Here is a 13787-nt window from a genome sequence, read left to right on the forward strand (position 1 = left end):
TGTAAGTAGAATCATATACTATTTTCTTTTTCATTTTATGACTGGCTAATTTCACTTAGCATAATGTTTTCAAGGTTCATGGATGTTATAGCATGTATCAGAATTTCCTTTCCTTTTAACATTGAAGAGTACTCCTTTGTATATATACACCGTGTCTTGTTTATCCATTCATCTGTCAATCGACAGACATTTGGATCATTTCCACCTTTTGGCTTGTTATGAATTATGTGTTGTGAACATTGGTGTATAAATATTTGTTCTAATCTTTGCTTTCTAGTTCTTTTGGATATATACCCGGAAGTGGTATTTTTGGATTCTGCCTAATTTTAATTAACTTTTACTATGTGAACTGCTGTTGCCTTGTAAGCTTTGTGACATTAGTGGTTCTGTCTTAGTCTTCTTTATCAGACCTGAGCACAGCCCCTGACATAATAGAGATTTGGTCTTAAATGGGATTTTATGGGGATAAATAAAAGAAGGAATCATCTCCCTGTTCACACAGAGAATATACCTTCAGTGAGAGTGGGTATGGGCCGCTGTTACTTACGTGCCTGCTGTTCATTCTGAGTCTCCCCAGGGTGAGCCCTATGGCAAGTCTAAATTACCAGCACTGATTCCTCAAGTATATCTATTTTCTAAAAATTGCAGGTTCTTTATTTAAATAATTGAATGTTCAAAAATATATGGTCTGATTCTCACTGCCACTATAATTAAGTCCTCGAAGGCAGGGATATATCTCCCTTTTATGTTCTAAGTACATTCAGTGCCTGACATATGAATTTGTTGAATGAATTAATCAAGAAATCAGTTCATAAATTTATAGCAGCTTTTCCACATGGAGAAGCTTCTACCTTCTACTGCCACATGAGGAATCCCCAAATGAAATGTAGATGATGGTACTTTCTTGTTTAAGAGTTATTAATCTCCCCTGAGAGTGAAATTCTAGGAACTTGTTGTATCTATTTTGTATAATGAAAATGAAAGTATCATGGCAAATTGTTATTTGCATGTATAGGAAAAAAAATCTATGTGAATGCTCAGTAATTTGAAATATTGATATTTACTTCAGCACTGAATTAGGAAAATTTTGCATGGGATACTACTAAAATTCAACTGTCCAAAGAGAAGCATCTACATTGTAGAAATAGGTTGACTTGTAATGTGTTATACTGGCAGTATCACCTTGACTTTTTATACCCAAGAAAATCAAGGTCTTTCACCTTAGCCAGCTTTCAGGATGTCTGGTTAGCCACTCTTCAGTAGAGCCTTACTTAAATGTCTCTTTATATGCTGGCCATTTTTTTCAGGCTTACTTTTCTGTAGTGTCCATGTGGTATCATCTTCACATTTAATTTTCAACATAGCTTAATAATACCCTCTACTCTAAATTATATTTGGAATTAAACTATGGACTTGTATTTAGGTCTTTTATCTTTACTTAAATGATTCTGCATTTTTTTTCCTGTAACAATTATTTGTTTTAAGCCAGTCCACCAATAATGTGTATGTAGTTGGTTTATAAACATAAATTTAAGTATTAGATTATCCATTGAACCTCCAAATAACTTCATGTGGGGAGAAAATGGGAGTAATTTGGTGATGAAACTGAAGAGTAGCCTTTTTATTGTTTGCCCACATAGCTCCATAGTTTTAAAAGTTATGGTTAATAACATTTAGAAAATTAAGATGAATGATAAGGAATATATTTTAGCATTGAGTGAGAAATGGTAAACCCATCTTACTGTAGGAAGAAACGAGAGGGAAAGACAGATCTAAGTGTAACAGTAAGGGTTTAGAGCCTGAGAGAATGAAAGGTTCAACCAAAATGAGTCTTGACTACTTAGTGAAGCTACCTAGAGGAGGATAAATGGGAAACTCTCTCAAGTCAGTGCCCTCAGAACAAGACAAAATGACAGAATCCTGAAGATAGTCAAAAGAAAATGTAACCAAAGGCATCAGTGAGCCTAGGATAGTAAGTAAGGAGAGAAACCTGAATGAATTTTCAACCTTCAATGCTTGCTCTAACAGTTTCACTTCCATTATGTAGACCTTAATCTAAAGTTGCATATTTGCTTTAATTTGATATATTTTTAAAGTATCTCTAGATGCTCATTTTTTTTTGGTTAACCTTTTTTTGAGATAATTATAAATTCACATGTAGTTATAAGTATAATATATGTGCACCCTTAACTCAGCTCTACCCCAGTGGTACATTAACCTTATTTATAATATTACCATGGACATCAACAATGATACAATTCACAATAGTATTCCTCAGTGTGCATGTGCACATGTTTTTTTTAGTTCTTTACAACATTGTCACATGTGTACATTTGTGTATCCATCATCAGAGTCAAGTGAAGAATAGATCCATCACTACAAGGATGCCTTGTGCTACCCTTTTATAGACCCACCCCTCCAATCCCACCCCAGTTCCTAACCTCTGGCAACTGCTACTCTGTTCTTCATTTCTATCATTTTGTCTCTTCAAAGCTGCTATGTAAATAGAATCATACTGCATGCGACCCTTTGTTATTGGCTTTTTTTTTTTTCACTCAGCATGATACCCTTGAGATTCACCTAAGTTGCGGCCTGTATCAGCTGTATCAATAGCTGTTCCTTTTCATTGCAGAGTGGTAGTCTGTACACCCATGGTATGGATGTACCAATATGTTTAACCATTCACCCTTGAATGGCATCTGGGTTGTTCCCAGTTCTTGACTATTACAAATACAGCTAGTATGAACACTTACATACAGAGTTTTGTATAAACATAAACTTTCATTGCTTTGAATAAATGTCTAAAAGCCCAGTTGCTGGATTGTATAGTAAGCACATGTTCACTTTTGTAAGAAACTGTCAAAATGTTTTCCAGAGTAGCAGTACTATTTACATTTCTGCCAGCAAAGCATGAGTGACCCAATTTCTCTATATCCTCATCAACATTTGATATTGTCACTATTTTAAAAAAAAAAAATTTTGCCACTATAATAAGTCTGTAGTGCTAGCTCTTTATGGTTATAATTTGCATTTCCCATGGCTAGTGATGTTGAATATCTTTTCATGGGCTCATTTGCCTGATGTTTATGTGTAACCTGACTCCACCTAAAAATGTTAGGAGTGTGAAGGACAGGAGACAGGATTTGTCTTGAAAAAATAAAACTCTGCCAGATTTTAATTCCCAAATCCACTCCCAGATAGAGAAAAGAGAGCTGGCCATTAACACCATTTCTTATTGTTGTTGTTTAGTCCCTAAGTTATGTGTCTGACATTTTTGTGACCCTATGGACTGTACCACCCCTCCCTTGCCCAATGCCCCCAGGCTCCTCTGTCCATGAGATTTCTTAGGCAAGAATACTTAAGTGAGTTGCTATTTCCTCCTCCAGGGGATCTTCCTGACCCAGGGATTGAACCGGGTTTCCTGAGTCTCCTGTGTTAGCAGGCAGGTTCTTTACCACTGAGCCACCTGGGAAGCCCTAACCCCATTGTTTAGTAGAGTTCTAACAGGTATTTCTAAAGCAAGGACATTTCAGTCAATTGCAGTCACCCCTAATTACAATAGCACTCCCTTGAGCTAGATCAAAAGGTTGATGAAATGTCTTTTTTTGAGTTTCAATTATGTACTAGGAAGCACTTCTTAATTGCAGGCATCTTTTATGAATTAGCTTTGTTATATATTTTATTTGGAGATACTCTTACTGGACTCTCTAATCTGCAGTAATTTATTTATATACTAAAAGTACATTTATTTCCACTCTCTTTGTAAACGTTTGGAGACATTCGTTTGTTACAGAAAGTGCAGTTACAAATTGCAGTTTGTTTCATTTTTAGATTATTTTTCAAACGCTATAATGCTGCTTAGGCTCTGGAAATAGCTAAATGCAATTACCTTAGCATTTTGTTTTCTTTTCAAACAGTCATTTTGTCTGCTTCCTTCAAATGCTTCCCTTTATCTTTAACAGGTTGATTTAGTGAATATCGGAAGCTCTGACATAGTAGATGGAAATCATAAACTGACTCTTGGCTTGATTTGGAATATAATCCTCCACTGGCAGGTAAGAATCCTGATGAATTTTTTTTTTGGAGGGGGAGTACAGTGGAAGGGGAGGTAACACATTGCTGATCCTTCCTTTCATTTTCACCCTTGACCTGCAAAACAAATGTGTATCTCTAACAGTGGAAAGCCCATCTCCACAGTGCTTCATTTTAAATTGGGATGATTGTCATTTGCATTGTGAAGTATCAGCAGATTATAAAACAGGTTCTAGTACATTTGCAGGAATATTTTTCTAAATTTTATTTCACTGGGTACAAATGAGGCAAAAACAAAATCTCATCAATAGGTTAATAAAACTATTTTCAAATATATGTGTCTTCTGTAACTCACCTAACAGTAAATCTACATGGTTTTGTAAGAAGAGAGGTATTTTTTTCTGTTAATCACTATCAACTCAATAAGCCTTTGTGAATCATGTGTATTCTCAATGTAAACTAATGCCAATAAGAGATTACTGGGATATGGTGATCTGTATATCTGTTATATACACAAATTCACTTCATAGTTTGATTTGGAAACTGTATTTTTTTTTCCAGAACCACCTCAGCAAGGGTCTTCTTTTTTAAAACATTTTATTTTATTTTTAATTGGAGGATAATTGCTTTATAATATTGTGATGGTTTCTGCCATACACTAACATGAATCAGCCATAGGTATACCTAATCTCCCTCACCTCCCTCCCCATCCCACACCTGTAGGTTGGGGTCACAAAGCCCTGGCTTTGGGTTCCCACCAAAACAGATCACAAGTCATTTGGATTAGTGAAGATTATGTAATATTTTATTCAGACTGATTTGAGCTTAAGTTTAAACTTCCCTATTTATCATCTTAGTGACATTGGATATAATGTCCTCCATTTCTGGACCAAAATTCCCTTACTATCAAAAGTAAAAACAATAATGACCATATATATTTCTTATCAGAATTAAATGAGAGAATTCCATAAAGCACTCAGTACAGAGTAGCATTTTCATGAGAGGCATATCTTGCCAATAATGCTTTATTTCCCACTCATATTTTAAAAAGTGGAGGATAATTGAGATGCTGGCTCTTCTTAGTAGTAGAGATTTTTTTTTTATAAAACAGCTTTTTTTGAGATCAAAGGTATGTATCATAAATGTACCTGTTCTATGTGTAAAAATCAAAGTATACCGAGTTGGTTTAGTTGTGTTGCCCAGTGCTTCTCAAACTATTTTGACCCAATCTGTCAAAAATTTTAGAATAGTTACAGAATAGTACAGTCATCACAACAATCTAATTTTGGTACATTTCCATGATTCTGAAAATAAATCTCATGTCCATGTTACCATCACTCCTCTTTCCCACCCCAACCCTAGGAACCATTCATCTATTTTCTGTCTCTGTATGTGCGCCTTTTTGGACATTTCATACCCAATGCACTCATACAATATGTATTCTTTTATATCTGGCTTCTTTCACTGAACATAATCTTTGAGGCCCATTCCTATTGTAGCAGGTACCACTACTTCCTTTAGTAAGGTTGACTTTCATCTTGAATTGTAGATTGGTCCTGCTCAGAGGCAGGCAGCATGTAGACCAGAGGTATACCTATTCAACTCAGCACCCATATTGTTCTCCCAATTGACTCACATATCTTTTTATTCTCAACACTCTGAACTGGCTTAGTCCTATTTTATAGCAATATGGAGAGAGAGAGAGAGAACAAGCATAGCAGCTCACAGCAGACAGTAGCTCAAAAGAGCCCAAGGTTCCCAATTCGGGGCCTTTTTCATGTAGCAATGGTGTCAAATAGAACCAGCAAGGCAGCATAGGGCCCTTCACCAAACTGGTTTCCTTCTGTTGCTCAGTACTTCTCAAACTATCTTGAGGAAGGAACCATCCAGTGCCACCGCCAACCCCCCCCCCGACCCCGCTGTTGCATCGTATGTAAATTACAATGAAATTGGAGCATTATGAAAATAAGCTTATTCTTTATCACCAAACTCAACAGACATAAATAGGACTCTATAAAATTGCTACAGATGTTTCTAATGGACTATCAACAGTTGTTTTTATCTTATAGCCCAATAACAAACTGTTTATGTTGTAGCCACGCGTTCCAGGAAACAAACTCACTCAGAAGGACAATGCAGATATTGGAGTGCAGTTTATTACACCGGTGGGCCCAAGGCGGAGTCTCCTCTTAGCCAAGGACCCCAACCAGTTTTTGTGAAAACCTTATATACCCTAAGTGTATAAGGTTCCCTGAAACTAGTCTGAACAAAGGAAAAAGAGACAATCAAAGTCAACCCGTGATTCATAAGCCTTAAGCCTAGGTAGTTAACAGTGGACAGTTATCAATAGGCCTGTGGTCATACCCCCAATAAGCATAATAGAATGTATGATTCTATTCGGTTACACAGATAATTAGAGTATTCTTTTAGGCAACGGAGAGCCCTAGGGCTCTTCCTTCTGGGGGCCCAGTTTTCCAGTTGGTATGTCGTTTCCATAGATACTGGGCATATAGCTCAAAGTCCACAGTCCGGCCCAAGATGGAGTCCTGCTTTCAAGATAGAGACTGTTCTGTTTGTTCCTTCATTCATGGAGAGACCCCAGAGTGCAGAAAATACTTTGAGTTGCACAAATGGTGGTCATGACAAAGCCAGCAGGAGAACTTAGGCTTGCTCAGAGCCCCCAAAGGCTATTTTAATTGTATCCCTCACTCAAACTGTCTCTCATAGTATCTCACCCTTTCTTATTTCCTCAAAAGCCTTTGCAATTTTATCTCAACTCACTGCAGGATGGTTTCAAAACCACCCTGTCTGATCTTTTCTTCCTTTGCTTGTGAGTGTGCTCATTTTTATTTTATTTTTTTTTTAATTAGCACGGGGAAGGACTTTCACATGAGAAGTAGAGAAGGAATGCTTTTCCAGTCTTTCCTCATCTGAGACTTCTCTTACAGTCTTCTTTTTTCCTTGTATGTCCTTGCATCACCATTTCCAATTGATTGCAAGGATGTAGACTCTTTCCAGCCTCTGCCTCCTTCCCTCTCTTCTATCACACTGTCCTGTTCTCCTAAAACTTCGAAAACACTGTTTAAGAGTTACCCCCACTCAGTACTCCTCATCATAACCCAGTGAATCACAAAAGACATTTTCACCAAGAGTGCATATTTGCCTTCCTGTTAAATAGTCAAAGAAGCCCTTGAATCTCAGTCAAGATTAAAGGACATTGTGGACAACCTAATATACTTTCCAGGCCTATCAGGTTAAGAAGGACATGAAGTGATGGAAAGATGTTAATCTTTGGTTCCAGTGTCACACACTTTGCTATTACTAGTATTGCAGTGGCCTTCTCTCTGAACTTGCAGAAACTCTGGAATGTCAATGCCATCTCCTCTGTCACTGGATTTCCAATTTCTACTTAAATGAAATCATTAGCTGGAAAAATAATGCCTGTATTGAGGAGCAAGCAACCTTGAGCAAAACTGTGGAGTAGAAAATATGTTAGGTGTCCCTTTCTTACATCTTTTAAAGGTACAAACTATCTTTTTTTGTGGGGGAGGGGCATTCAACTCAGTTCTGGGAACCAGCTGGAGATAAAAACACATCCTGCTAATGAAGGCGAATCCAGCCCCTGTACCCTGACACAGAATTAATTCTCAGAGACAGAGCTTTGGCTGAAGTAGAAAAGAATAGCTTTATTGCTTTGCCAGGCAAAGGGGGCCACAGGGGGATTATGCCCTCAAAACTGTGTGACCACACCTGGGCGGGGGGTGCATAGTGAAGAGTTTTTTTTTTTTTTTTTTTTTTTTTTTTAATTTTTTTATTAGTTGGAGGCTAATTACTTCACAACATTTCAGTGGGTTTTGTCATACATTGATATGAATCAGCCATAGATTTACACTTATTCCCCATCCCGATCCCCCCTCCCACCTCCCTCTTCACCCGACTCCTCTGGGTCTTCCCAGTGCACCAGGCCCGAGCACTTGTCTCATGCATCCCACCTGGGCTGGTGATCTGTTTCACCATAGATAGTATACATGCTGTTCTTTTGAAACATCCCACCCTCACATTCTCCCACAGAGTTCAAAAGTCTGTTCTGTATTTCTGTGTCTCTTTTTCTGTTTTGCATATAGGGTTATCATTACCATCTTTCTAAATTCCATATATATGTGTTAGTATGCTGTAGTGAAGAGTTTTATAGTAATGGTTCAAAGAAAAGGGTGTGATCAGCTCATGGATTTTCTTTTGGTTGGTTGGAGGGAAGGTAAGTGGGAATCCGCATCATCAACCTTCTGGTTCCAGCCAGTCTGGGGTCTACAGTGCTTGTAGACTTCCAATCATTACCTGTTAATTTCTTCCACCTGGTAGGGGTTTCAGTCTCTGCAAAACAATTCAAAGGTATTGTTATGTGTATCCCTTGAGGGAAAACTAGGACCTTGCTCCCAAGGCTTCACTATTGTTTTCTTGATGGCTCCTCCCTGTCTCTGTATCCCCTTACTTCCCTATTTGAACCTGCTGATTGGAACTCAGGGAAGGTCTTGGAGGCTGAAGGGAGCCTATTTCCTGTAATTAAGAAATGGGGGACACAGGAAGGCTTTTATGTCCAGGAGTCCCAGAGGGTTCTTGCTCAGTATCAGGTTGAGCCACTAAATTGAGCCGGTATCAGGTCGGCCCCCACCTTTGCTGGCTGCCTACAAAGAAATACCCAGTTGCAGGGCTCCTTCACACTAGAATGTTTGTATTATCTTATATGGACAAGAGAAAGATGGATTTTGTGCTGCTTAAAGCCCTTTCTGTTGTAACCTCCTGCCTACCTAGTGCCTTCTGGGCAAAACAGGTCTTAATCTGGTCTTCTGCAGGTCTTTCACACACTACCATCCATTCTTTGTCTTAAGAGAAAACTACTCCTTCCTTTCTTCAGTCATGCCCCTCTGCTGTAACTCCTTTTAGGCACAGCATGAATTCTGGGACACAGACTCTGAGATTGCAGGCAGGATGTTAATGGATACGCACCCAAGAGCCTTCTTGAACTCTGTGGAGAGCTGGGAGCTGGAATGAGCCTTCAGAGTTGTCCTGAGTGGGGCTGACATGGTTGAGTCTTCATACACTTTCGCTTCATCAGTCGATAGGTGGGCTGCCCTAGGAGGGGTGTGACCTTAGGTGACATGCCTCAGCAGCTCAAGTAGTTCCTGAGGGGACTCAGGGGTAACTTCTGCTCATGACAGTTGGAGAAACAAGCCCCTTCCTTAAAGGAGAATCCTGGTAGTACATCTCCATGTCTATCCCACCTTCTTTGCCCCATTAACTACTTGTCATTTTTTTAAAATGAGTGCTCAAAGACTTTTTATTTTTCTTTTAAAAATAGATGTATATACCCCCCCAACACACATAGTTATTTACTAAATAACTCTCCAAGGGGCAATGAGCTCTGAGGGTGGGGAATTTTTTATTTTTTTGCTTCAAAACTCACCTTAGGAGCAGTTCAGTGTCTGACTGACTGTGTCTGTGTGCTTAGTCACTCAGTTGTTTCCGACACTTTGTGACTGTGTGGACTGGGGCCTGCCAGGTTCCTCTGTCCACGGGATTATCTCTGCAAGAATACTGGGGTGGGTTGCCATTTCCTCCTCCAGGGGATCTTGCCAATCCAGGGATCGAACCCACGTTTACCTGCATTACAGGCAGGTTCTTTACCCACTGAGCCACTGGGGAAACCTTGTCTGACTGAGACTGATCCTTAATACAGATTTCTTGGGAACTGTCTTTTATGTAGGAATATGAGAACTGTTACCTCACATTGCCCTTCATAATTCTTTTTTCTCAGCAACATTTGCACCCAGGTAGAATCAACAGCAATGAGGTTGAGGCTGATAAGCTGAATTAGTGACATAACGATGCTAAAGGAGCTTTGGACTGAATACTCTGTCGTCCTTTAACATTATGTGCATAGAGGGCAGTCTGGCCAAGCATTTCACAAATGAATCCCATTCATCATGGGAGGGCTGCCTGATCAGTGCGAATCCATCACAGCCCCTGAGCCAGTATATGCTATCCTGACCCTGGTTCAGCACAGGATTCATCTGACGGTCTCTATACATGGAGGCTGCATATTTTATAACTTTAGAATATGATAAGGAAAATGACATATCTTACATAACTATTTGACCTATTTATTCACTAAGTAACTGGCTAAATAAACAGGTCAAGAAGGAATTAAGAAAACTGGATAATCCACCCCTACATAATAGATTTAGCTATCAAGGGATGGTGACAAATGTATGCAGAGATTTCACATCTTCACATCATTACCACGTTTACAAAACATCATCTTAAATCCTCTTCAAGTATTTTAAAGTTCGATTTAATAGTCTATCCTAAAATTTGCTTTGAGTCTTTCATAAAAGGATGACTAACAGTGGAGATGTTAAAATATGTATTTTCCCCAAAGGCATTTGTTAACTTCTGCGTGGATGAAGAAGCAAAATAAAATGTCATATTTAGAATACACAATAAATATTCATCATCTGATCAAATGTTGGTAGCCTATGGACCTTACACTTGCTGAAAGGGAAGCCCTTGGTGGTAAAACAAGTCACATTTACTTATATCCTTCCTTTAAGTATGTGATAAGGGGCCTGGCTTATATTAAAGAAGTAGCCTGGTAATTATTCTTTTAACAGAATATGTAGATGGGCTGTCTCATAATGAGGTGTCAACTGCATGCTGGAAACCTAGAAAATGGATTTCTGCGTCAGCGTAGTTAGAAGAATGACAGCTGGAAATACAATCACCTGCCGAATGGCATTTGTACCTACACAGAGCCAAGGAGAGACTCAAATGGACAGAAACCAATTCATAAAAAGAAAACCGAATCTGGTCTTTCCCTCCTTCTCCTGCAGTTTTGGTGTCTGTTCCCTTTAAGGGAGCCGGGTAGGCGGGGCCCAACCAACGCCACCACGTGACCTCCGGGCCCCTCCCAGAACCTCCCGCGCACCTGCTGGTGCACTGTTGGCGACCTGTCCGCGTTCCCTTCTCTGCTCGCTTGGAGGCCGCCCCCTGGTGGCAGAGTCGCTTCTCTCCCGCAGCCTCTGCCTTTCTCACCGCGCTCTTGCTGGGGTCCCTGCGGGCCCTCGATTTTCTCTTCGCTGCTGCCAGGCTGATGAACAAGTGGCAGGGCTGGTGCAGGCCCCTGTTGGACTTTCTAGGAGACATCACGGCGGCCCTCATCTCCTTTGCCATCTCCATCACACCTGTTGCCAAGTAACTGGGACGGGGCTGCCTAAGCGGCCCCGGCGTTGGGTTTTCTTGGTCATCATGCTGTTTGCTGTTGACTTCAACCACATCTTTTGCAACATGGCCGAAATCTCAGGACAGGGGACGCTGCAGAGATGACCACAGCCGACAAGGCAGAGGTAGAGAATTCTGACGGTGACTCTGGAGGTGGTCCAGGGACTATGTGTTGGGAAGGAGGCTATGACTTCTCAGAGGAGCAGTGGGAGTTGCTGATGGAGCCGGCCTCCTGACCTCCCCTGGGGGGTTGGTCCTGAACCTAGCACACAAGACGGCCTCCTTTGGCTTAGCACCATCTGACCTCTCTGCGCGTGTGAGCATCTTGAGTGTTCTACCACATATCTCCACATCTTTTTCACTGACCTGAAACCCTTTCACGTCCCTGCCCAAAACAAGCACAAAGGGACTCCTTACCCACCCTTCGTGGGAAGGATTTCATGCTGTGGGCAGAGGGGCAAATGAGGCAGAAACCAACCCAGGCCAACCTGCCGGCCCGTCATTTTTGTCTGCGGCTGGTGCTCTGGTTCACGCCAGACACTTTGTTGAGAATCATCTTTCAAGATTCTTTTGTTTAAGGAGCACCATCTCGAGGCAGGGAGAAAACTGACCATTGTCCTGTCTTCTGCTGCTAAGTTGCTTCAGTCGTGTCCGACTCTGTGCGACCCCATAGACGGCAGCCCACCAGGCTCCCCCGTCCCTGGGATTCTCCAGGCAAGAACACTGGAGTGGGTTGCCATTTCCTTCTCCAATGCATGAAAGTGAAAAGTGAAAGTGAAGTCACTCAGTCATGTCCGACTCTTCGCGACTCCATGGACCGCAGCCTACCAGGCTCCTCCATCCATGGGATTTTCCGGGCAAGAGTACTGGAGTGGGGTGCCATTGCCTTCTCCGGTCTTGTCTTCTAGGAGTGGGTGAATCTGGGTGCCCGTAACTGGCCAAGCCTTTCACAAATGAATCTCGTTTAATCATGGGAGGGTTTCCTGATAAGTGCAAATCCACCACCGCTGCTGAACTAGTTAGGTTTAAGTTTGTGTGCTTCTTGTTCATGCATTTTCTTATGAAAATTTCTTTCCACATGTAGGTCAAAAATGTAATGAAAAATATCATGGCTGGATTGCAACAAACCAACAGTGAGAAGATACTCCTGAGCTGGGTCCGACAATCAACTCGTAATTATCCACAGGTTAATGTCATTAACTTCACCACCAGTTGGTCTGATGGTTTGGCCTTGAACGCGCTCATCCACAGTCATAGGTAAGGAGATTTCCGAGACACTGAATAATTTTTTGTAAGTATTAATTTAGAGACTGATGTATTTTTGTCCAGGCTGGTTCCAGATCATTTTCCACAATGCAGCATATTTTTATGTTGACCATATTGATCTATCCATCCATTGGGATGCTCTGAATAAGAATATCCTGTTTTTAAAGTGATATATCACTTAGTTGTGAAATAGTAAAACTCTCAGAGCATGAATGTGATTATGATGGGGGAGGGGATCAGCACCTTTGAAATTGAGACTCTGCCAGAAAATCAAGGTTACATTCTAACTTTGCCAAGAATAGAGTTGGTCTTTCTGTACAAATAATGTGTTAATATGAACCTCAACTCTAGCATTAAAAATAGTTGCAGATCTTATGTGAGTGGCTGTAGTGCAATTAATTACCATCATCAGATTAATAATGTGAAAAAGAAACATTTCTCTTGTCAGATACACACTTAGATAGCAAAAACTATAAGGCCCTGCATATGTGTGTGTGTGTATAGATATATATAATATACATTTTGGAAAAAAAATATATACATTTTGGGGTTAAAAGAGGTTCTGAGCATCTTAGCAACGAAGGCAAAGAGCAGACCACAATTAATTCTGTGACTCGGTGCTCAGAATAACAAAAGAAACAACTGCTCTGTAATAGCAGAGCGATTCCTGTAAAGTGTCAGAGTGTTCTGTCTGTCTTCATAAGAGGAACTCAGTGTGACATAGTGAACCAAATGTCCTTAACTGTATTCACACTCTTTTCTTTTTTTTTTTTAATATTTATTTATTTATTTATTTTTTCAGTGGGTTTTGTCATACTACACTCTTTTCTAAGATAACAAAATAGTTGTTTGCTTTTTCTTGTATAAAGGAGATCAGTAAGTGAATTAATAACAGTTCAAGAAAAAGCAAAACAACACGGTAAATACATGCATTATATATAATGAATGCATTCATATACATTCTATGTATAATACATTATCCGTAAGGAACATCTGCTTTGGTTTTCTTATTACCCATTTCTTTTACCCAGCCCAGTCCCCAGGGTCAAATGCTTGCCTTATTAACTGTGTTTGAAATGCCACTGGTCTGCATCTTCCCTGATTTTCAATGCAGTTTATCTTTTCTCATTTTGATCTTAGGCTTCTCGACAGGTCTACTCTACCATTTTCCTGTGCCAATCTTGCTTCTAGAAGTGTCCAGAATATAAATTTTC

General features: G+C 40.1%; 1 protein-coding gene and 1 long non-coding RNA gene across 10 annotated transcripts in view; one reads left to right on the forward strand and one right to left on the reverse strand.

Moving 5' to 3' along the window:
• The window catches only part of DMD (dystrophin), a 2565910-nt gene that overhangs the window by 815720 nt on the left and 1736403 nt on the right, over positions 1 to 13787 (forward strand). For all 9 annotated transcript variants that reach the window (XM_043895268.1, XM_043895262.1, XM_043895270.1 and 6 more), the window contains exons 5-6: positions 3963 to 4055; positions 12392 to 12564. In XM_043895268.1, coding sequence (XP_043751203.1) covers positions 3963 to 4055; positions 12392 to 12564 — 266 coding nt within the window. The remainder of the gene's footprint in view (positions 1 to 3962; positions 4056 to 12391; positions 12565 to 13787) is intronic.
• On the reverse strand, positions 8289 to 10897 carry LOC122689112. Its single transcript, XR_006339723.1, has 3 exons — positions 10836 to 10897; positions 9037 to 9162; positions 8289 to 8403 (listed from the first exon to the last, which is right to left on the reverse strand). It is a non-coding gene; the product is annotated as an uncharacterized LOC122689112 (long non-coding RNA).

This window comes from Cervus elaphus, chromosome X, assembly GCF_910594005.1.
Source record: "Cervus elaphus chromosome X, mCerEla1.1, whole genome shotgun sequence".
Classification (NCBI taxonomy): domain Eukaryota; kingdom Metazoa; phylum Chordata; class Mammalia; order Artiodactyla; family Cervidae; genus Cervus; species Cervus elaphus.